This window comes from Sorex araneus, chromosome 1 (genome assembly GCF_027595985.1).
Source record: "Sorex araneus isolate mSorAra2 chromosome 1, mSorAra2.pri, whole genome shotgun sequence".
NCBI lineage: Eukaryota > Metazoa > Chordata > Mammalia > Eulipotyphla > Soricidae > Sorex > Sorex araneus.
Genome location: NC_073302.1, coordinates 414537567 through 414563405, shown reverse-complemented (window position 1 = coordinate 414563405; position 25839 = coordinate 414537567). Strand labels below are relative to the sequence as shown.

General features: G+C 36.8%; 1 protein-coding gene across 1 annotated transcript in view; it reads left to right on the top strand.

Moving 5' to 3' along the window:
* Nucleotides 1-4501: 4501 nt before the first annotated feature.
* TFEC (transcription factor EC) overlaps nt 4502-25839 on the top strand; it is a 35946-nt gene continuing 14608 nt past the window's right edge. The window contains exons 1-3 of the mRNA XM_004602079.2: nt 4502-4567; nt 13394-13508; nt 17069-17125. Of these exons, the coding sequence (XP_004602136.2) occupies nt 4502-4567; nt 13394-13508; nt 17069-17125 (238 nt within the window). The remainder of the gene's footprint in view (nt 4568-13393; nt 13509-17068; nt 17126-25839) is intronic.

Genomic DNA, 25839 nt, shown 5'->3' with positions numbered 1-25839 from the left:
CACATATGATAGTGCTCAAGGCTTACTTCTTGCTCAGTGCTCAGGGACTCCTAATTATACTATGGGCACCATGTTCAGTGCTGGGATTAAACTGCCATTGGTAATATGCAAGGCAATCACCTTAATTCTTATACTATCTCCCCAGCATTGGATAAAATAAATGTCAATTTCTCCTTGCCTAATTTGCAGCATGAATATGCCATATTAACTAGTACTCAGCTTCTGGCTTTAAGGAAATCTTAGTTTCCTGCAAATCTCTTCTTTTTTTCTTGTTTGTGGTACTTTGCTGAAATTGTGTACTAAAGAGACACATAGAGGAGACAGTCAGGTATAGAAGAGAGAGAGAGAGAGAGAGAGAGAGAGAGAGAGAGAGAGAGAGAGAGAGAGAGAGAGAGAGAGGAGAGACAGAGACAGAGACAGAGACAGATAGACAGACAGACAGACAGACAGACAGACAGACCAGAGGGTTACAATTCTGGAACATCAGGGCAGTTTCATAACTGAAAAAGACAAGAACATATTCCACTCTTTAGCCTACAAAGTAACTGAAGGTCTTTGTACAATCTGATTTTACAATTCTAGATTTTTCAACTGTGGGAGAATAAATTTGTATTATTTTAGACAAAAGCAGAAAAATAAACAGCAAAGGGGATAAAAAGAGAAAAATGAAAAAATATATATTAAAACGTTCTTTATGTCACATTCCACTAGTTTTGCAGTGGTTTCTTGGAAAGGCTTCCTGATTACATATTTGTGACAGTGACTACTGAGAACTTGTTTTTGACACCAAAGTTATACTTCATAATAGACAGCCTACTGACTGGCTCATCACATATAAAGTGTCATTGACTGCTCAAGAGTCACTTGGTATTGAGCTACCTAGCTCTTTGTTCTGCCCAGATTCAACGTGTTATTCAGTGGTTATTATTCAATTGTTATAATGTTAAAAGCATAATACTCCCATTACAGGACACAAAAAATTGAATGAAACCTAACTTGTATGGCAAGAGACTAGGATTGGAGACATAGTTCAGCAGGTAAGGCACTTGCCTTGCACACAGCCCACCTGCGCTTGATCCCTGGCACAACGTCTAGTCCCCCTGAGCACCACCAGGTGTGATTCCTGAGTGCAGTCAGGAGTAAGCTCTGAGCACCTTTGGGTTTGTCCTCAAAACAGATTGGTTGGGGGTGGGAGTTGGGAAGGGGGAGGATACAGAGAGGGGGAGAGAGAGAGAGAGAGAGAGAGAGAGAGAGAGAGAGAGAGAGAGAGAGAGAGAGAGAGAGAGAGAGAGAGAGAGAGAGAGAGAGAGAGAGAAAGGAGAAAGAGAGAGAAGAGAGAGAAAAGCTCTGTTGTAGTATAGGCATTGTGCAAGTCATTTAACTTTGAAGACACAACTGCTCTTTACTTTCTTGCACATAATGAGAACAATTAAAAAGTTTTCTCTCCAAGGCTGATTTTGGATTAAATATTAGTAGATGACATGCTTATTTTGAATGGTAGTCAGAATTGTTGTAGAGTTTGAGTGCAGAGAACTTGCTGGATTGTTTTAGGAAAATATGATGTTTGAAATTGAACTATAAAGGATGGATAAAATGTAGATATGAAGATAAAAAAATCACAAGTGGACAGCATAAGGAACGGCTAAAATGGAGAAAAAGAAAATATGCTTTAAAAGTCAGTAGAGTAGGGAAAAGGAATCTAAAAGATTTTTATAGTTTTTGTAGATAAGAAAAAAGTGATCTACTAGTTTCAGAATAGCAATTTAAGTAGATTAGCCTGTGAACTCTGCCAATGATAGAGCCTGGTTCATGCGGGTTTAGGAATGAAAGGAATTTGTTATTCCATGTCATTCAGAAATTCCTAGGCAATGTTGTTTGTGGACATCTCTTCTTAACTTTACCTTTGCTTTCTTCTGTGCCAGGTTTAATGCTAAGCCATTGAACAAATGCTATTACAGACTCTTCCTAGGGAGGTGCTGAGTAATTCTTCCCTAATCCAGTTTTTGTTGACATTTATTTACTACTTAACAAGGAGGAGGAGGCTTCTGAGTAATTCCAGCCAATTCCGGTGGCTCTGTTTCTCTTATCAGAGGTTGTTTTGTGCCTTCTCTGCAACTCTAACATAAGGAGCACCTTCCCGAAGCCTTCTACAAGGTTTTTTTTGGTTCTTTCAGCCTTAAAAAAGCAACATAGGGAAAAAAGAACATGTCTGTTTGTTTATGATGTTGTAGGACAAATATGAGGTATACGGCTATGTAGATTCTGTTTTTCCAGGAGTAAAGAAACAAAGGGAGAGGGAAGATCATATGCCCTAGGGAATTCTTTTTTATTTTATTTTTTTAAGATCACAACCTGGCAGGACTCAGGGATCAAACCTAGTAGGACTTCGGGGAACCATATAGGGTGTGAGGAAGCAAACCAGGATCAGCCATGTGCAAAGCAAGTGTTCTACCCACTTTGCAATCTATCCAGCCCCAAGAATTCCTGTGAATTTTATGCTAATGAAGTGAAGATTTGGGGAGAGGGGTACAGTTGGAGAGCGAATGGGGCACTCCATGCATTTTTCTCAGCCCTTGCCCTATGTACCTTTCTGTCTGGCTGTTCCTGAATGATATTCTTTTCCATAGATGGTATGTAACGGTTTGTAATTGGGTCTTCTGAGTTCTGTGAATTGCTCTAGAGAACTAATCAAATCAGAGACGAGGATGTAGAAACCTCTGATCTATAAAGCCTGTCAACCTCTCAGTAGCAGAGGTAACAACTTAGGGAGAGATTGTGGGTCCTCCAGTCTGAAACTGTTCTTTCAGCACAACTCATAGACTCGATTTGCATCTGGAGTTGAGGACAATTTTAGGACTCTGCACCCTTTACTAGTGGCATCTGATGCCATCTCCAGATAGTGTCAGAACTGATGAGAATTCAGTTGAATTATCAGATTCTGCTGGCATCTGAGAATTGCTTGTTGGTGTGAGAAAGTCATCCACATCCTCAACTTCTAATTGAGTCTCAGGAGACCGAACATAATGATTAGTCCGTATAATCAGTATTTTAGATGTGCTGAATCTCAATACTTTGCAGGCATTTGTACTAAAACACTTTTAGGCTACGATCATCCTTCATTTGAACTTTGCGTACAAACTCCACCCTGCCTGGGCTGGCAAAATCACAGTGTTCTTCACACAGCTGCCAGACTGATCTTCACAAAGAAAAACTTAGATGCTCTTTCTTCTTGATTAACATCGGGCTTCCTAAAATCCTTAAAATATAAACTTGCACTTTACCATACTTAGAAATTCCCTTAATTTGGGGGGCTGGCCTCAGTAGTCATTTTCTTCCTCCTTGAACTTGACATGCATATTATCATCTCAGGATTATTCAACTTCCTTTTTCATTTTTCTTTAAAGTACTTTGTACCAGATTTCTTCATGATTGACTGTTAATATTTCAGTTGTTTGGTGAATATCATTTTGTCAGAGTAGCCTTCGAGATCACCACAAATGACCCTGACCCATTATTTCCTGGATTTTAATTCCCTCTGACATTTATGATGAATGGCATAAATTACTTATTACATTTTTTTCTACATCCAGTGGTGATTGTAGGTTACTCCCATTCAATCCAAAGTTTGAACCAGGCCTCCCACATACAAAGCTTGCCACCCGCCCATGTGAGCTTAGCAAATATTTATTTGAAAATAGGGTAAAATTCACACACTGTATTGAAAAAAAATGCTGCTACGATTGATTTATATTTGGTAATTTTAATGGGAAAAAACAGAGGTAACAAGGATAATAACAAGGATAATAACAATAATAATACTGCCATCAGAACATCATGATGAAATATTGTACAGACCAGTTTTAATGAAAATGAGATTTAATCACAGGAAATTTATGTGACAGAGAATATGATCACCTATTATTTTTTTTAATGAGGAAAATGATAACTAACTCATTCAACTTTATACAGTAATTGAAAGCAGGATACAGGATTGAATTCTGGGCTGGACGATACCAAATGCATTAACCTACACTTTGCTGTGCCAATGGCCCCCAGAAGGAAATGCCTTCACAGAACTATAGAAACTCAGGATTCAAAGGACCTTAGACTGATGTGATCTGCCACATTTTAACAAAATGAACGGATTTAGATTGGGTCTAAATTGGGTCTGTCTATAATTTCTATCAATTAGCGTGCCTGCCTTCAGACATACTTATTTTATGATATGTAGACATTTTCCAGTCAGATCCATAAATGTCTGTGGCATTTGGCAATCTCATGGCTCAAACCCATTACAGAGAGAAGGACTGAGTAAATATTAACAACCTCCTGTGCTTTGCTGGAAGTTGAAAGGACTACATAACATCAACAAGTGAGCTTTTGTCAATCACAATCTAGACCAGATTAGTCTTAAAGTCCAAGGAAGAAGCAAAGTTCACCTTGGTGAGGGAGTTTCTGCACATTTCTCCCAGTTATTGTGTACAAGTTTAAGGAAAAGAAAATGATGAAGGAAAAAGAGAAAACCATTGCTATTGTGAAGGTTATAGACACTTCAGAATTAAAACTGGTGAGCAAGTCATTTTGGACTTCTTTCAATGTTTGGAGATGAAACCACATTAAATACTGAATTTAAGCTTTATAAACTGATAGTCAGTAAAAATAAGGTATGTAAAAATTGAGCTGGGAAATGATATGTATAATCTGCTATATTGAAAAGCTTTTCAATTTGCAAGATCGTTTTTAGTGTGTTGGCTACTGGCTACTATGATACTTTTATAGTCTAATAAAAACTTGTTGAGATAATAAACAGGGTTTACATTAGTAACTTTTTCATTATTTGAATGAAATTGTAGTTCTAAAAATTCAGTATTAGATTATATGCATATAATGTATATGATGCAAAAGAATACGACATTCTGTTTTGTATTTTATCCTTTCCACTTAAATTATAATCAAGCTGGCTAAGGACAAGAGATCTTCCACTCCTACCAATGCATTATTTTTATTCAATCATAATAGAACAAAATAATAATAACAACACTGTGGGAATTTCCTATTCAATGTTGTTCAAACCTCAAAGCTCTGCTTTAGTAAATGAAAATAGAGGCAGATCAACATGTGTGTCCTAATAAGACTGGAAAAAGCTAGTTAACTATGCTTAAATGAGTAAATATCTTAAAGAAAATAACTTCTGAATGTCAGCTTTTTATGTTTGTTTGCACAAGGTACTATGTACTCTCCTACAGCTCTTTTTGAATATCTGAAGTTTATCTTCCTTTTATGTTTACAGTTTTTTATTTTTAATAATCTCATATTGATTTTTACCATTTTTGGTTCTAATGAATGCTTTCACAGTAAGGAAAGGCAGATTAAAAAAATCTAAATTTCCCAAAAGCACTTATACTAAGAATGTGACAGAGATAGAGATATATAGATGATAGATAGTTAGCTATTGTACTTTACTGTTAGTACTGATACTTAAAATTGTTTGGAAATTTAATATATGTATTTATATTTCCCTTTTTGCATTTATTTGTGACATAAAAATACTGATATATAATATATAATGCATAATGCAAATATATGCACTGTGCATAAAGTAGTATTATATACATGTGTGCATATCTATTATATATGTGTGGTGTAGTGCTCTGTTTTACATAGTAAATATAAATTAATAAGGGTGAAATAATTAATATATTATTCAGTGTATTAAATAGTCCTGTAGTGTTTGGTAAAGGCAAAAAAGAAACAGAAGAATATGGAGATGATTTGAATTTTAAGCTGGTAATTGGAGAACAGAATGTTGACAAAATGGAGTGAGGAAATAGGAGGTGAAGGAAATAACGCCGGGGAAGAATAAAATGAGAAAAGCATAGTCCACAGGCTTTCAACATTTTTGTGTAGCAAATCATTTCTTACCATGATAAACTTTAAGGCTAGATCTCTTTATTTAATAAAATAAATATTATTTATTTATTTATTTTGCTTTTTGGGTCCACCCGGCGATGCACAGGGGTTACGCCTGGCTTTGCACTCAGGAGTCACTCCAGGGTTCTCAGGGGACCATATGGGATGTTGGGAATAGAATCCGGGTCGGTCACGTGCAAAGCAAATGCCCTACCTGCTGTACTATAGCTCTAGCCCCAAGACTAGAGCTTTAAGGCTAGTGCTCTTCCACATGAGACACGTGGTTGCATTTGCCCGTAAAAGGTTGTCTTCAGAACTTGTTTCATACAAAATAGATTTGATTCCCGAAGCTCTCCATTTTTACAATTATATAATCTTATTATTATTTTTTATTTTTTAGAGTGGTAATTGTTTCACATTCAAGATGAGATACAGTATGATGCTTCATGGATTTGTTATAAAGATATCTTGAAATATTGTTATTGGGTATTTTGTCAGACTTAGCTTAACACCTGGCAAATAATATAGAATCAACAGTGATATAGTATATATTTTATGATAAACTTATGTGTTATTATTTTCTTCTAAAAATTCTTTCAGTTTGGGTTCATATATCCTTTGTGACCACACTCTTCATCCCTGTGTCCTCCTTTCCGTATGGAGTCTGAAACCTGTTCTTTGAAGCCATGGCATAGTATGTATGCATGTGGTGATGAAAACACATTTATAACTTGGGTGCAGTTTTCAACAATGTTGACTAGGCGCCCGTGACTCTTTGATGACATTGTTTGGGAGTAGGGGCACATCTGGTGTGTGTTTATTCCTCTAAGCTCTTTGTTCAGGGATCACTCCTGGCGGTTCTAGGGCGGATGACTTTGTGGGGTACTGTGGATCGAACCTGAGTGAGACACGTGCAAGGTAGTGCCTTATCCACCCACTGTACTGCTCTCTCCGGCCCTGATTTGATGACATTTTGAAAACTACATCTAAGACTTCATGACTTAAAAAAAAAGAGAAGATTATATTCTTTAGCTGAAGAAAGTTGTTTTTCAAACATGAGTTGGTCTGAAAAGGGAGTTCATTGAAATGAATGGAGGGATATTTGAGAAAGAGATGTACTTTAGGCCCTCAATATCTTTTGGGGAGTGGAGGAGAGGAGAAAGGGAAGAGAGAGGGAGGCAGAAAGCTCTAGCCACACCTAACTAAGGACATATTCCTGGCTCTGAGGCTGTCACTGTCACTGTCCGTTGCTCATTGATTGGCTCTGAGACTAGAAAGAGAAAATTTACAGATAAATTACATAAAAGAAAAGTCTCATAACTGATAGATCACATAAAATACATACAAACAAAGTGGTTAAAAATAGTTGGAAGAAACATATGGAATGTAGATTGAATTGAATTTATAGACCACTGGAGTAGTAGTGTCAGTTTAACAATGATAAGTCTTATTCTTTTTCTAACTTATTTATATATAGTTTGTTACGTACAGGTCTTTTGCCTCCTTGAGACAATTTATTCTTCAATACTTAATCTTCTTTTTATGTTAGTATGAGTGTGATTGCTCTCTTAATTTCTCTTTTATATTCTTATATTAGTATATAAGGATGCAATTGATTTTCGCATGTTGATTTTGATTTTGTACTTCAATTTTACTGAATTTATGTATTAACTCTAATAGTCAATCTGCAAACAAAAATTACATGAGCAATTTTCTAATTCAGATCGGTTTTCTGTTTCTTGTCTAATTGCTCCAGCTAGAACTTTCAATAGCATATTAAACAGAGTTGGAGAAATTAAGATTCTCTGTCTTGTTTGTTTTTAATGGCAGCGGTAGGGTGTTTGCCTTTCACGAGGCCGACCCGACTTGTGTTCGATTCCTCTGCCCCTCTCGGAGAGCCCAGCAAGCTACTGAGAGTATCGCGCCTGCACAGCAGAGCCTGGCAAGCTACCCGTGGTGTATTTGATATGCCAAAAACCAGTAACAATAAGTCTCACAATGAGAGACGTTACTGGTGCCCGCTTGGCTTGAACAAATCAATGAGCAATGGGATGACAGTGAGAGTAAAGGGATAAAATAATATCGTCTAAATCTCAATTTAGATTTAGAACAATTTAGAACAATTTAGAACAAATTGATGAGCAATGGGATGACAGTGACAGTAAAGGAATAAAATAATATCATGTAAATCTCAATTTCCCCTACAGTTTTGTTTTCCTTTCATTTAAAATATCATTTAGTGAATTGAACTCTTGTTATTCTATAGTGAAAAGGCTTAAAATGTATTTTTCAATGTTAAAATATATACATTGGTTCTTATAATTATTATTTGCTCAATATATCTTCTCCATCCATTAACTTTTAATCTTTTAGGGAGTCTTATAATTCAGGTGTGTCTCATAAATCTAAATTGTCTTATCGATCTTTTGAATAAGGAGTTTACGTATTTGATTCTCATTATTCACTTGTTTCTATAACCTAAATTCATTATTTGTATCCTTTAGCTTAATATTTCTTGGTACTTATTCTATCACTTTTATGTCTTATAACTCAAAGTCAACCATATTGATATTATCTATACTGTAATGATGTTATATCAATATACAATTTACTGTGATCTGCCTTTTACAAAGGTTCAATGTTTGCAACTTAATTCTCAGCTCTGTTTATTTTAAAGAAAATCCCTTAAATATTTCCTATTTGCATACTACATTCAAAATTATTTTCAATATTTGTATTTGTGGGAAAGCCTTTTGAAATATTTTATGTTTCAGAATATTTTCATTATCATCTCAGATTTGAGTACATTTAGGGAGGATATAAAACTGATTTAAAATTTTTAATGTATTTTTCTTATAATTTTGTTATTAAATATCTAACGATTTAACAATACGTATCCTCCTTTTCTTTGAATGTACTGGGGTTTTTTTAGATTTTTTTCTCTTTGTCATTGTATGTTCTTAAATGTGGGGAATACATGATAATTTTAATTAAAAAATTTAATTAATTTTAAATTTTAATTGAATTTTTTAAAAAAATTAATGTTACCAGCAGTGCTGGGAACTGAGTAATCCAGAACCACACACTTGCAAGCCAACTGCTCTGTGTTAACTGAGCTATATCTCCAGCCCTCACATAATGTTTTTTTGGTAATTTTTTTTTTCTTTGCTGGGCTGGTGCGATAGCACAGTGGGTACAACGTTTGCCTTGCACTCGGCCGACCTGGGTTTGATTCCTCTGCCCCTCTCAGAGAGCCCAGCAAGATACCGAAAGTATCTCGCCCACATGGCAGAACCTGACAAGCTACCCATGTCCTATTCGATATGCCAAAAACAGTAACAACAAGTCTCACAATGGAGAAGTTACTGGTGCCTGCTTAAGCAAATCGATGAGCAACGGGATGACAGTGACAGTGACAATGATGGGGTGGAGCAATAGCACACAGCAGGTAGGGTGTTTGCCTTGCACACGGCAGGCCTGGGTTTGATTCTTCCTCTGTCCCTCTCGGAGAGCCTGGCAAGCTGCCAAGAGTATCCTGCTGCATAGCAGAGCCTGGCAAGCTACTCGTGTTGTATTCGATATGCCAAAAACAGTAACAACTAGTCTCATAATGGAGACGTTACTGGCGCCCGCTCAAGAAAATCAATGAATGATGGGACAACAGTGCTATGACAGTGCTTCTTCTTTGATATTTTATACAGATCCTATGACTTTACAATAAAAATAAAATAATAAAGTCATTTAAATCAGTGCTTACTTTTATATTTGATATTAATGCTCAGAAATGTATCTCCTTGTTTCTCAAAATACTATCTTCCAATATTCTCTTTCTCCTTAAGATTCCTAGTTTCTTTGTTCTACATATGGATAAGATTTTCTTTAAAATGGGCTATTTCTTATTTTTTACCTTTATCTCCCTAGAGCAATTAGAGAGATTACTGTAACTTGATTTTATGACTCACTATTATTTTCTGCCTCTCTCACTGCAGATCAATCAAGCTACTTTACCATTCTATGGTTTCTTTTCTTCAAGTATTATAATTCCATTTTATATTAAATACCTCTTATTTCTGCTTGATGTTTTTGATCTTTTTTATGTTAACTAGTATTTTTTGTTAATAAATTATTAGTTTTCTTTTAAAAATTATATATCAGGTTAATTCAACAAATTTAGTTTCATGTGATCTTTTATTCCTAGTGTTTTAAAAAATGCTTTGATGGTGTTTCTGTTTTTGTATTTTATTTTTGAAAGTCATTTTCCTCAAAACTTTTGATGTTTTGACATGTGATTTTATTTTCTTCACAGAATATTGGGTACTATAAAAGGAGTATATATGTGAAAGGTCACACCATAGATCATTTTAGTCTTTATGATCTTAGTGGTGCAGATGTGGATGAAATCTTGGGTAAAGAACCTCTGACACCAGGAACCACTGTCAATCACTCCTTACTTCAAAGCAAATTCAGGGATCAGGAGTTCACATTTTCTACCCAGAGGAAGTGTTGTTGAGGACTACGTTTCCCCTTATTGAAAAAAATTTTGATAAATTCTTTATTATGTTTTTAAAATGTCCAAGTTTTTGTAAATAAAATGTCCCCCTATAGTCATGTGAAGTTTTTGCTTTACCAAAAAAATGTTTTTTTTAACCAGAATGCATATTTATTGATAAATTTTCTATTCTGAATTGTACTGTTCTGCAAAATAAAGTTAAGCTTTATTCTTTATTATTACTTAAGTAACATACCTTTGACAAAAGGAGATAGACTTTTGCTTTGTAAGTCCTTTCAGATGCATATGTAATCTTCGGCACTAGTATTGTAGGCATATATTTTAATGAAGTAAAGTCAGTTTAGATTACATGAAGTGTATCGCATACTTTGAAATTGAAACCAAGTGTCTAATGATATTCAAGAAGTGATTAGCCATTTATGTGAAATAGAGTACTACCTACAGCATAAAATTAAATAGGATATTAATCATTATGCTTTAGGGCATAACTTAGACAATAACCAAAGTAAGGAGAAGATGTAATGTACCTATAGTTAGCCAAGATTAAATTCATTATTAGAATTCCAACTCCATTTCTAAGGAAAAACTCATTAATACAGTCTGACCAGGTAATATGGACCCAACAAAATGCTATAGTTAGGAACCTATGATTTTATTGTTACAGTGTATGTGCAATATGGATCCTCTTCATCTTAAACATTTATGTAATTTTCTACTGCTTTACTGGAATTCATCTGAATTCAAACTCTTCAGAGAAAAAAGGAAAAACTTCCTGGTTCCTTCCTCCTCATCTCACCCTTTTGTCAATTATGTTTATTTAAGTCACAGTGAAAATAGATGTTCAGATGAGATATGTGATGTCTGTGCTTCTAATCAACATAGATTTAAAAGAAGAACTTGAAAACATTACTTTTACAAATCAAACTAAGCATGTCATTTGTTAGAGAAACATCTACTTTTATTTCAATGGATTATTCTAATACTAAACACTTTCCAATTAGATTACATTTGTCCCGTTTTTTTTTCAGATGTGGAAAATAAGAAGTTATATACAGACCATGAATTAAAACTACGTTTTAAAACAATGATTTTTATATAAAATAAACATAACAAAGTCTTAATAGAACAACTAATAAGAGAAACGACTTAAATATCTATGTTTATAATAAAAGCTTATGATTCTTTTTTGACAGGACTGGCACCTATATTTTTGCCAGATTTCAATTCTATTTTTAAAGTTTATTCCCTTAGAATTAGTATTTTATTTAACATAGTATAATGGACTATTCTGGTCTAAACTATTTTTGTTCTTTATGTTCTTTTTTCTCTCACATTTATTTCTAGGTTGATTTTCTAAGTAACAGGCCCCCTTCCCCAGCCCCTCAATGAAAGTTCCCTTAAGTTGAATTGGAGTTTTTCAAAAGGTCTCAATAAAGAGTTAGTGTCTCTAAGACAACCAGGTTATTGCTTTTTTTGATTGCTTGTTTTATTTCCAGTCCTTAAGGGAGGAAAATAATGACTAATTAATCCTTTTGAGGTTCCAAGTTGAAAATGAAATTAAGAGACACATACAAATATTTTAAATGATCTTATCCTACATTTTTACCCCCATGGGTATGGGGGAAACACATGGAGGTACTCAGGGATTACTCCTGGTTCTGTGCTCAGAAATCACTCTGGGCGTGCTTAGGAGACCCTGGGTGCCAGGGATTGAACTGGGGTGGGCAGCATGCAACCAAGAGAACTATACTTGCTGTACTATTATTATGGTCCCTTATTCTATCTTTTAAATATAGCTTGTTTTTGAATAGAAATATTTACTTGAGTTATGTGCAGTGAGTAGAGCGTTCGCCTTGCACACGGCTGACCAGGGTTCAATTCCTCCACCCCTCAGAGAGCCCGGAAAGCTACTGAGAGTATCTCACCCGCACCGCACGGCAGAGTCTGGCAGCTACCCATGGCATATTGGATATACCAAAAACAGTAACGAGTCTCACAATGGAGACGTTAGTGGTGCCTGCTCGGGGAAATCGATGAGCAACAGAATGACAGTGACAGTGACAATCAATACTCATGTTTGCTTATTTTTATTTATATGTTTGTTTTGGGGCCACATCTTGCAATGTTCAGGGGTTACTGGTGGCTTTTCACTTAGGAATCACTCTTTGCTGTGCTTGGGGGAACATCAGGAATGTCAGGGATTGAACCTGGGTTGGCAGTGTGCAAGGAAAGTGTCTTACCCACTGAACTATCTCTCTGACCGCCAATACATTTAAATAATCAATTGCTATCATTTTGAATTGTGAATAAAATATTTTAGCTTTTTGAAAAATTGTTACTGAGAAGCACTTTGAGAATTGTAGTGATGTTATAATTAGACATATAATACATTCATTAGAAGCAAAAGTAGTTTTATGCTACATTTTATTACCAGCTGAAATATTTATAATAATCTAGAACATTAAGTACACAATAATAAAAGGTATGCCTTTCAGGAAGGAAAGTCTCAATTAACTGTGCAAAACACCTCTTGACTTTTTGTTGCTGATAGTGCTGAATTTCAAAATATTAACCCATAATGCCTAATATATATATGATAAGTAATGAACTTTCCAGGATTACTAAGATACATTGAATTTTTGTCCAAAATGATCATTTTAATCATATTCATTTGTAACTGGGTCGTGGGTGGAATCAAACATCTGTAACTCTATAAATATCAATCATAAATTTTCCTATTGAAGGAAGTAATTTCTTTTTGCTTACATAAAAATATTTTTTTCAACATATTTTATCCACAAGAATTTCCATATGATTTTAAAAAGCCATTGTATACTCATCAGTTCTTTAAAATATTTTATATTATAAATTATGACTAATAAGTGAAACCTTTTGAATGTAGAACAAATATATATCTAAATGTACCAGTCTACATATGTGTGATTGATTTTTAATTATTTTTTTCTTTTAAAGTTATCTGGAAGTATTCTAGATGTGTATAGTGGAGAGCAAGGGATTTCACCAGTAAATATGGGACTTACAAGTGCTTCCTGTCCAGGTAGTCTACCATTGAAAAGAGAAACTTCAGGTAATGTTGATTTTATAATGTTATTCATACTTAAGTAAATTGTATAGATACAAATTAATATATACTGAAGATATAATTTACTTTTTTTTATTTGGTGCCACATCTGGCTATGGTCAGGACTTACTCCTGTCTCTGACTCAGGGATCATTCCTGGTGGGGTGTAGGGGACCAAGATATGGTCAGGGATTGAACTGGCATTTGGCCTCATGCGATGCAAGCATGTTAATTCCTGTATTATTTCCCTGGCCCCTAAACAATTTAAAACTGTCCACGGTAGCACTGTCCTGTCCTCCCATTGTTCATTGATTTGCTCGAGCAGCTACAAGTAATCTCTCCATTGTGAGACATGTTGTTACTGTTTTTGGCATATCGCATATCGGATATGCCACGGGTAGCTTGCCAGACTCTGCGTGCGGGCGGGATACTCTTGGTAGCTTGCCGGGCTCTCCGAGAGGGATGGAGAAATGGAATCCGGGTTGGCCAATTGCAAGGCAAACGCCCTACCTGCTGTGCTATTGTTCCAGTCCAACAATTTCAAACAATATTACAAAATAGTCTACCCCAAGGACTCACAAACTCTATTCAGAAATTTAGTTCAATTTAACTTAATTAAGTTTAATTCAATTCAATTTAATAAAACTTCCTTAAGTTTCAATACTATTTTTAAAAAGTGACTGGAGTGATAGCACAGCTGGTAGGGTGTTTGCCTTACGTGCGGCCGAATGGGTTCAATTCCTCTGTCCCTCTCGGAGAGCCTGGCAAGCTACCCGTGGAGTATTCGATATACCAAAGACAGTAACAACAAGTCTCACAGTGGAGACATTACTGGTGCCCGCTTGAGCAAATTGAGGAACAGTGGATGACAGTGCTACAGTGCTGCAGTTGCAGTTCAAAAGAATTATAGAAGCACTGTCAAGTTCCTTCAGTGTCTAGATGAGTAAACTCAGCATTTGTGGATGTTTTTTCACAATGTGATACAGCAGATTAGAGATAGAAATGAACCAGACTTAGGATTTCTTTTCTTAAAATTTCAGTGTTAGTTTTTATATAAGAATAAAATAAAATTCAGTTAAAATTTTTAGAACAAAAATTAAAAGTTAAAAATGAATTTTTGGTTTGGAGATCTTGAATGCCTTTTTTTGCACAGGTGACATTAACAGTTTTAACAAATGCAATATGTTCATCTTGCAAACTAAGAAATAACTTTAGAAGTTTATAAATTTAGATGACTTAGATAAAATTAATGAATATAGTTTTAACTAAGTGCACTCAAATTTATTCTATTATTATCTATTTTAGCAACTACAGGGGCCAGAGAGATAATACTGTGATCAGAATGCCTGCCTTGTATATGGTTGGCCCTGGTTCCATCCCTTCTCCACAAATAGTCTCTGAGCACCTGAGTGAAGAGTCAGGAGAGACTTCTGAGCACCACTACCTGTGGTCCCCCAAACCAAAAAATAAAATGAAAGCTAGAATAATCAAAGTGACACCGTACTAATTATCTATTGCTAGAAAGCTAGTTATTCCTAATATGAAGAGATTGAAATAATTAATATTCTATGGAATAATCTCTATTATTCAGAAAATCATCACAGTTTAGAAAAGTGATTTTTTTTCTCAAAGTCTTTCAGGAAGCTAGAACCAAGGTGTTAGAGATACTACCATCTGTGATTTGAAAGACTAGAGGACGTGTTACCAAGATGGTTTACTTACTGATCTACTTCGTTAAGGCTTCTTGTTGGCAAGTGACCTTGCTTACCACACGAACCTTTTCATAAGTCTACTCAGTTGTCTTCATGACATGGCAACTGGTGATCTAAGAGATACCAAAGTGGTAAATGTATTTTATTACTTACTCTTGACTGTCTAGTTATTTCCACAGTATTCTGTTGGTTTCAGGCTCAGCCATTTCCTGTGGGAAGGAATGTTCTATGGTCTGAGTATCATGAATGAAAATTATATGGGCCATTCTAGAAGGTAACTGTGGCAAACCTTTACAACTACAGCATGTCAACTATTCAAAGTATAGTTATTAATAGGGATATCTGACAAAGGTAGTTTCAAATACTGGGAGGTGCATGCTATTGTTATTTATGATAATGTAAAAAAATTAGGTTGGAGTAAATGTGATTAATCACAAAATTCTAAAACATAAAAATGAACTATTTAAAATTAGTTATTTACTGTACCTCTTTAAATCATGAGGTTCATTCATTACTATATTATACCAATTCTATAGACAAAACGACTGAGAAATTTTAGTAAATACATCACAAGGCTACTGAATAAAGGATGAGAATACATATCTAGATTTTTCTAATCTTAAGCCTAAAGGTTTCTTCTTTTTCTTCTTCTTTTTTTAATATAGGAGTCACTGTCACTGTCACTGTCATGCCATTGCTCATCGATTTGCTCGAGTGGGCACCAGTAACGTCTCCATTGTGAGACTTCTTGTTACTGTTTTTGGCATATCAAATATGCCATGGGTAGCTTGCCAGGCTCTGCCATGCGGTTGAGATACTCTCAGTAGCTTGCTGGGCTCTCTGAGAGGGGTGGAGGAATCGAACCCGGGTCAACCACGTGTAAGGCGAATGCCCTACCTAATGCGCTATCTCTCCAGCAGTACTGCTATTCATTCAGCCATTGATTAAGCTGATTGAATTGGGCATGAACTCCACATTACTTTTTAATTTAATTTAATTAATTAATTTTTTATAGAATCATCATGATATACAGTTATAAAGCTTTTGTTTCCGAGATTCAGCCGTACAATGATCCAACAACCATCTCTCCACCAGTGCACATGTTCCACTACCAGTGTCCCCAGTATATCTCCCCCATCCCAGTTCTCACCCTGCCTCCATAGCAGGCAATTTCCCCAATATTCTCTCTCTACTTTGGGGCATTGTGTTTTGCTCATATTTTCCCACCACCATTCAAGCCTGCCTGCTAGGGGCAGATGCTAGATCATTTATTGTCCACTGCTCATTTTGAATATCTTCAGTGTTGTAGCCACATGCTTCTGGAATCCTAGATTGTAGATGGTTGGGTTCCAGAGACATTTCTGTAGGGCACTAATCCATTCTGGGATTCAATTGAGCATCTCTGGGTCAGAGCTGTTGGTGTGCTAAGATAGTGCCTGGAAGCACAGTGTGAGGGTGATAGCCAGGCCTATGAGCAGATGGGGAGCAGGGGAGGGGCAGTCCGGTGGCAGGGAAATTTAGTTCTGGAACCTACATACCTGGGCCTTGCTTGTGGAAGCTCTTGGTTGCCAGGATTCCATCTGGAGTAGGTGGGGAGAGTATACCTGCTCCATCTGGGGTGCCCCAGTGAAATTGGCTCTGTATAGGGCCCGAAGAGATCTCCAGCACTGTGGTGTCTTCCGGGACTCACTTATTATTATTCTTAACAATGAATATGTTACAAAATTCTAAATGTTTACATTAAGACATACCATAGTGGGTAAGTAATATTGTATTTTCACTTAGTATTTCTGAATGATATGACTGGTTGAAGGTAAGACTAAGAGCTGTTTCAATTATCTTCCATTTGATCAGAAGCTGATAGTCGAGCTCTAGCAAAAGAGAGACAAAAAAAGGACAATCATAATCTCAGTAAGTATATTTTTCCATTTTTAAATATTAAGTAATGCAAAATCAAATACATGAAGGTTAAGATGTATAGTATAGCTTTAATTCATTTGTGTTTTGAGATTTGAAAACAGAATTAATAGTATACACTTACTATTTAAGCTGTTTCAGAAAATTTTAAGACTGAATCCTCGAAACAGAAAAATCTCAAAAATCTCCCCTTTAATACTCTCTCAAAAAGCCTACATGTGACTGCAATGCAGGCATCTGGTTATATTTAAACTCTTCAGTGATTCAATAACTCAAAGGTTTAAAGAGATAAAAGCAACATTGGAAATGCATACCATTTGAATAGCCAGAAACAGAAAAAGAACTCCAGATACTCAATGTTCTGTGTCAGTCTCCCCACCCCCCAACCCTATTCATAATTACAACTTATCTGAAAGATACTGGTTATGTTGTACTATTGACTTCTCCTTTTGCAAAAAAAAAAAGACTGATATTTTCTGGGGGCCCTGGTTTGACTCAGGCAATTGGTCCCATGAGAGGGAGAAATATAGATAAGGGGAAAAGTTTAGTGGCAAGACTGAATTTTAAAAAAAGACTAAGTTATGTCTTAAATGCTTAACTGTCAAATGAGTTTGAACAATTGAGTGTGAGATTTATACCCCTGCAGCAAAATAAAAATATAAGATATGAGTAAAAGAATTTTAAAAATCAAAACTTTCACACACAAAAGAAACAAGTAACTTCTTTACGTAATTTAACTGAAATTTAACACACATGAAGGAACTGGCAGAGGAACCCAGGTGTGTGGGACCCGGGGCTGAGACCTCCAAGCATGCTTGGATCGGGACTGGGCCTCTTCCGCCCAGGTTCCCCATCTTCCAGTAGCTAGGAGGTCACTCCCAGGGACTTCCCCCAGCACTGTGTAATTCCACAAATGGCCAACATCCAGAGATTTTAAAACCAAACTCCCAGAAGCTTATGGCCTAGTTCTCCCTCTGGGAGAGCCTGGCAAGCTACCGAGAGTTTCCTGCCCACCTAGGAGAGCCTCACAAACTCCCTATGGCGTATTCATATGCCAAAATCAGTAATAATGATGGGTCTCATTCTTCTGACCCTGAAAGAGCCTCCAATGTGGAACCATTGGAAAGGACGAGTAAAGAGAGGCTTCTAAAATCTCAGGGCTAGGACGAATGGAGACGTTACTGAGACCACTCGAGAAATTTGACCATCAATGAGATGATGATGATGATGATGATGATGATGATGATGATGATGATGATGTTGATGAACTGAAATTGACTGTATGGTCACCTATGAAACTTGCATTAGTTCATTAATACACTTATTTGTTATGTTAGATTTATCAACTACTTAACTAAGGGAAGAGTTATCATGCTGCTACAGGAATTTTTAGGGTTGTTATAAAAAGATTAATGTACTTTTCATCATCTTTGATAAGTGTTGGTCCAGATTACGAGACAAGTACTAAACAAGTATTGGAGCTAATTTTCTGTTGTTGTTGTTGTTAGAAGGAATTTACATATCAAGAAATTATGAATGTCTCTCCATTTTAAACCTGCTAACAATTCTTTACTTCATTATCCTTTCTCTGTATTTTAGGCAATAAGTCATTTAATGTACAATAGAGTTGGTATCTGGTATGTATACTAGTGGGATATTTTCCAACTTTGATTATTTATTTATTTAAAATTTTTTAAATGAATCACCTTGAGGTACAGTTACAGATTTACAAACTTTCATGCTTATGATTCAGTCATACAATGATCAAATACCGATCCCTCCACCAGTGCCCATTTTCCACCACTGATGATCCCAGTATCCTTCCCACCACCCCCACTCATTAGCTCCCCCCACCCCACCCCACCTCTGTGGCAGGGCATTTCCTTTTGCTCTCTCTCTCCTAATGGCTGTTGTGGTTTGCATTATAGGTATTGAGTGGCCATCATGTTCAGTCTATAATCTTCTTACAACTCACATCTCCATTCCTGAGTGGGTCCACCAAGTACCCTTTACTTGGTAGTCCCTTCTCTATCTGAGCTGCTTTCTACCCCAGCATGTGAGGCCAGCTTCCAAGCTCTTAAGCCATCCTCCTGGTACAAATCTGTACTATTCTTGGGTGTAAGTCTCACATTTTGTTACTTTATATTCCACAAATGAGTGAAATCTTTCTATGTCTGTCCCTCTCTTTCTGACTCATTTCACTTAGCATGATACACTCCATGTTGATCCACTTATATGCAAATTTCATGACTTCATCCTTTCTAACAGCTGCATAATATTCCATTGTGTAGATATACCAAACTTTCCTTAACCAGTCATATTTTTGGGCACTCAGGTTTTTTCCAGATTCTGGCCATTGTAAACAGTGCTGCATGAACATACAAGTGTAGATGTCATTTTTACTATACTTTTTTGCATCTCTGGGATTTATTCCCAGAAGTGGTATTGCTTGGTCAAATGGAAACTCAAATTCTAATTTTTTTAGAAGTGTCCATATGGTTTTCCAAAAGGGTTGAACCAGTTGGTATTCCCACCAGCAGTGAAGGAGGGTCCCTTTCTCCCCACATCCTCGCCAACACCGGTTGCTTTTGTTCTTTTGCATGTGGGTCAGTCTCTGTGGTGTGAGATATCTCATTGTTGTTTTGATCTGCATCTCCCTGATGATTAGTGATGAGAGCTTTTTTCATGTGCCCTTTGGCCATTCATATTTCTTCTTTGAGAGAGTCTCTGTTCATTTCATCCTCCCATTTTCTGATGTGGTTGGATGATTTTTTCTTTTAGAGAGTGCCTTGTATATCCTTGATATACAACCAGTGCCATGTATATCCTTGATATCAGTCCCTTATCAGATGGGTATTGGGTAAATATCCTTTCCCATTCTGTAGATTGTTTTCATATTCTTGTCACAGTATCTTTTGAGTCACAGAAGCGTCTTAGTTTAAGATAGTACCATTTGTTTATCACTGTTCCATTTGTTTGGCCAGTGGTGTGTCATCTTTGAAGATACCTTTAGCTTCAATGTCATGGGGGGTTTTTGCTGACCTTGTCTTCAATGTGCCTTATGGATTCTGGTCTGATGTTGAGGTTTTTAATCCATTTTTATCTGAGTTTTGTGCATTGTGTTAGGTAGAGGTCTGAGCTCATTTTTTTTTTTTTGCATGTAGCTTTCCAGTTTTGCAAGCACCATTCGTTAAAGAGGCTTTCCTTGCTCCACTTCACATTTCATGCTCCCTTGTCACAGATTAGATGATTATATATTTGAGGGTTTGTGTAAGGATATTCCACCCTATTCTATTGGTCTCTGACTCTGTCTTTGTTCCAGTACCATGATGTATTAATTATTACCACTTTGCAGTAGAGTTCAAGGTTAGGGAAGGTGATGCCTCCCATCTTCTTTTTCCCAAGAATTGATTTAGCTATTCATGGGGGTTTGTTGTTCCATATGAATTTCAGGAGTGTTTGATCAATTTCTTTGAAGAATGTCATGGGTATCCTTATAGGGATTGCATTGAATCTCTATAATGCTTTGGGGAGTATTGCCGTTTTGACAATGATAATTCTCCCAATCCATGAGCAGGGGATATGTTTCCATTTCCTCATTTCCTTTTTTATTTTGTGAAGCAGCATTTTTTACTGTTCCTTTACCTCCTTAGTTAAACTGATTCCGAGGTACTTGGTTTTCTGAGGCAAGATTGTGAATGGGATTAATTTTTCCATGTTGCTTTCCTCTCTTTCATTATTTGCGTATAGGAAAGCCATGGACTTTTGGATATTGCTTTTATAGCCTGTGACTTTACTATACAAGTCTATTTTTTCTAGAAGTTTCTTGGTAGAGGCTTTAGGGTTGTCTAAATATAGTATATTATCTGTGAATAGTGAGAGCTTGATTTATTCCTTTCCTATCTGGATGGTCTTAATATCTATTTCTTGCCTAACCGCTATTGCAAGTACTTCCAGTACTATATTGAACAAAATTTGTGAAAGTGGGCATCCTTGTCTTGTCTCTGGTCTTAGAGGGAAGACTGTTAGTATTTCCCCATTGAGGATAATGCTTTTCATAGGCTTGTGGTAGGTGGCTTTGACTATATTGAGGAAAGTTTCTTCGAAACCCATTTTGGTGAGAGTATTCATTATAAACAGCTGCTTGATCTTGTCAAATGCTTTCCCTGCATCTACTGATATGATCATATGGTTTTGTATCATTTCTTTTGTTGATATGATGGATTATGTTGATTGATTTCTGAATGTTAAACTATCCTTGCATCCCCAGAATGAATCCCACTTGGTCATGGTGCATGATATTTTTGATGAGTTGTTGGATTCTATTTGCTAATATTTTGTTGAGGATCTTCGCATCCTTATTCATCAGGATATTGGCCTGTAGTGTTTTTTAAGTGGTGTCTTTGTTTGCTTTTGGTATTAGGGAGATATGTGCCTCATAGAAACTGTTTGGGAGAGTTTATGTTTCTTCAATTTTCTGGAAAAGCTTGAGAAGAACTTGCAACAGTTCCTCTTTAAATATTTGGAAGAATTCGCTAGTGAATCTATATGGGCCTGGGCTTTTGATTTTGGGAAAACTTTTGATTATAGTTTCAGTTTCCTTGATAGTGATAGGTCTATTTAGGTATTCCATATCTTCTTGGTTCAGTCTTGGGAGAGTTTAGGAATCCAAGAATTTATCCATTCCTTCTAGGTTATCTTGTTTTGTGGCATACTGACTTTCAAAGTAGTCTCTGATGATGTTTTGTATTTCTTTGGTTTCTGTTGTGATACCCCCTTTTCATTTCTAATTTGGTTTTTTAGGGTTTTATCTCTTTCTTTGTGAGTCTTGCTAGTGGTTGATCAATCTTGATTATTTTCTCAAAGAACCTGTTCTTGGTTTCATTGATCTTTCATATTGTTTTTTGGGTTTCCATGTTGTTAATTTCTGCTCTAAGTTTTGTTATTTCTTTCCTTCTGCCTGGTTTTGAGTCCTTTTGTTGTTCCTTTTCTAAGCTGTGAAGTTGAGTTATTTATGTGGACCCTTTCTTCGTTCCTGAGAAACACTTGCAGCGCTATAAATTTTCCCCTTAATACAGCCTTATCTGCATCCCATAAGCTCTGGTAACTCGTGTCTTTATTCTCATTTGTTTTCAGGTATCTTTTGATTTCTTCCTTGATTTCCTTCCTGACCCACTCGTTGTTCAACATTGAATTATTTAATTTCCAGGTGTTTCATTTGGTTCTCCGCATCTGTGTGATTAACATTTATCTTCCATGCATCGTGGTCTGAAAAGATAGCTGATACAATTTCTATCTTCCTGATTCTATTGAGGTATTTTTGTGACCCATCACGTGGTCTGTTTTGGAGAATGTTATGTGTGCACTGGAAAAAAATGCGTATTCTTTCTTTTTGGGATGTAAAGCCCCGTATACGTCTATTAGCCCTCTCTTTTCTATTTCTTCCTTCAAAGCCAGTGTTTCCTTGCTGAGTTTTTATCTTTCTGATATATCTAGAGGTTATAAGGCAGTGTTGAAGTCTCCAACTATGATTGTGTTGCTAGTAATGTCCTTCTTAAAATCTGTCAGCAGTTGTTTTAAGTATTTAGCTGGTCCTTTTTTAAGTGCCTATACATTTAGGATTGTGATTTCTACCTGCTGTATATATCCCTTGATTAATAAAAATTGCCTTCTCTGTCTCTTCTAATCTTTTTTCAATCTAAAATCTATGTTGTTAGATACTAATATGGGCACTTAAATTTTTTGAGGGAGTTGTTTGCTTGCAGAATTTTTCTCCATCCTTTGACTTTGAGTCTGTGTTTTCTCTGACTGTTCAGTTGTGTTTCTTGTAGGCAGCAAAATGTTGGGTTCAGTTTCTGAATCCATCTTGCCACTCTGTGTCTCTTAATTGGTGCATTTAAACCATTGACATTGAGAGAGATTGTTGTCATGAGGTTTGTGCCATCTTTCTGTAGGGGTTTGTTGTGCTTATAGAGGTTTTTCTTGTCTTACAGTAACCCCTTTTTTTCACTATATCCCACCATTGTCTTTGGGCTTGGAGGGTTTCCTCTGATAGGTCTGCTGTAAATCTCAGGAGTGCTCCTTTGTATGTGATTTCCTTCTTTGACCTTGCTGCTTGCAGTATTGTGTCTCTATCCATGGCATCCATCATTGTGACTATAATGTGTCTTGGAATCTTTTTATTAGGGTCTCTTTTAGATGGCCCCCTTTGGGCTCCTTGGATCTGGATGCCTGCATTCTCCAGCTCTGGGAATGTCTCAGCAATTGTATCTTTAACTGTGGGTTTTTCACTGGGGTTGCTTCTCTGTCCTTCTGGTACTCCAATGATTCTTATGTTGTTCCTCTTGAGTTATCCTCTAGGACTGTGATTCTCCCTAAAGCTATTTTGAAGTCTTTTCCCATTGTTTGTTGTTGCCTGTAGGCTTTCTGCAGCTCATCTTTAAGCTCACTGATTCTTTCTTCGGCTGTAGTCATTCTACTGTTGATGACACCAACTGAGTTTTTTATTTCATCTACCGACATTTTTATTTGTGACATTTCTGTTTGTAGCTTTTTTATTTCTGCTCTCATTTCTTCCTGCATTTTCTTATCTGTCAATCCCATTGTTTCTTTCATGTCCTCCTTTAATTTACTGGATGTGTGTCCCACTGTTACTTTGAGTTCATTGATCATCAATATTTCATCTCTGAATTCTCTTTCAGAGAGATCGTATTTGTGGGTAACCCCTGTTGAGATTTCTGGACTTTTTTCTTTATCCTCTCTTCATGGTGGGGATATGCGCTATTTCTTCATGTTGTTGTGGTGGTATGGAGGTGTGACCTTCCAGTTCACTCTCAGTATTCCCCTCTTGCTTTGAGAAAGAATTCTGGAAGACCTTAGTCGATGATGGTCACTTTTTTAGTATACTATGATTGGACTAGACTAGTGGTCTATGGCCTATAGGGCATGGGATAGTCAGGATGTCTGCTTTAGAATTAGGTAATTGAGGTTGAGCTGTGAGTCCAATGTGCTGGGAAAGGGGAAAATAACTGCTGCCCTGTGAGCAGCGGCCACCCTGGAGGCCACGCCCAGCACGCTGCCTTACCTGTTGGTGGGAGAGTCCCTGCTGCTACTGTCTAATTCCCTCTGTCACGCTGCTGAGCTGCTGAGGTTTCCAGGGGAAGCTTTTTGTCCGCGCTCCTCGGGTGCCTCTGCTGGGGCTGGGGTCTTGCAGGGTCCAGGGGTCGGGGTGGTTGGGTCTACTTTTGATTTTTATCTTAAATAATCTTTCTTTATGGGGAAAGCCATGTTAAAATATTGTCACAGGGCTGGAAAGATAGTACAGTGGGTATGGTGCTTTCCTTGCATGTTGCCATCCCAGGTTTGGGTTTGATCCCCGCATCCCATATGGTCTCCTGAACACCTCCAGGAGTAATTTCTGAGTGCAGAGACATGAATAAGTCCTGAGCATTGCCAGGTGTAGCCCCCAAACATAACATAACAAAAGAAATCACAAATTAAAACTATGGGAAACACTGGACCATGAACAAATTTGTGAAGTTCTTCAGCAAGGACACAACCTCTCAGTCACCAAACATTTAAATATTTTTTTTTAAAGCAATAAAATAAATTAAATGTGCCCCATCCTTTTTAAACCTGAAATCTACATTGAGAATGTAGACTTTAGATCCTTTGAGTTCTGGGTGGTAAATGTCATGATAAGTCCGTGTAGGTCCAAGTTCAATCTCCTTAGTCAGCGAACAGTGTATCTATTTTTTTTTAATTATTAGTGAAATACCATGTGGTACAGCTATAGACTTATAAACTTTTATGCTGTGTTTCAGTTATACAATGATTGTGTACCCATACCTCCACCAGTGCCCATTCTCCACCACCAATGATCCCAGTATCCCTCCCACCCCACCTCTGTGGCAGGGCATTCCCTTTTGCTCTCTCTCTCCTTCTGGGTGTTGTGGTTTGCAATGGAGGTATTGAGTGGTCGTCATGTCCGGTCTATAGTCTACTGTCAGCCCGAATCTCCCATCCTGAGCAGATCCTGCAGACGCCCTTTACTTGGTATTCCCTTCTCTATTTGGGCTACCCTTTCCCCCCAGCATGTGTGGCCAGCTTTCAAACCATGGAGCAAACCTCCTGGTACTTATTTCTACTATTCTTGGGTGTGAGTCTCCCATTCTGTTACTTTGTATTCCCCAGATGAGTGCCATCTTTCTATGTCTGTCTCTCTCTTTCTGACTCATTTCACTTGGCATACTTCCCATGTTGATCCACTTGTATGCAAATTTCATGACTTCATCTTTTCTAACCACTGCACAGTATTCCATTGTGTAGATGTACCAAAGTTTCTTTAACCAGTTATCTGTTCTCACACACTCGGGTTTTTTTTCCAGATTCTGGCATTGTAAACAATAAATATACAAGTGCAGATGTCATTTTGACTATACTTTTTTGCCTCTCCGGGATAGTGGTATTGTTATCCTGGAGTGGTATTGTTGGGTCAAATGAGAACTCAATTTCTAATTTTTTGAGAAGTGTCCATACTGTTTTCCAAAAGGGCTAAGCTAGTCGGCATTCCCACCAGTAGTGTAGGAGGGTCCCTTTTTCCCACATCCACGTCAGCACTGTTTTCTTTTGGTCTTTTGGATGTGTACCAGTCTCTGTGGTGTGAGGTGATATCTCATAGTTGTTTTGATCGGCATCTCCCTGATGAT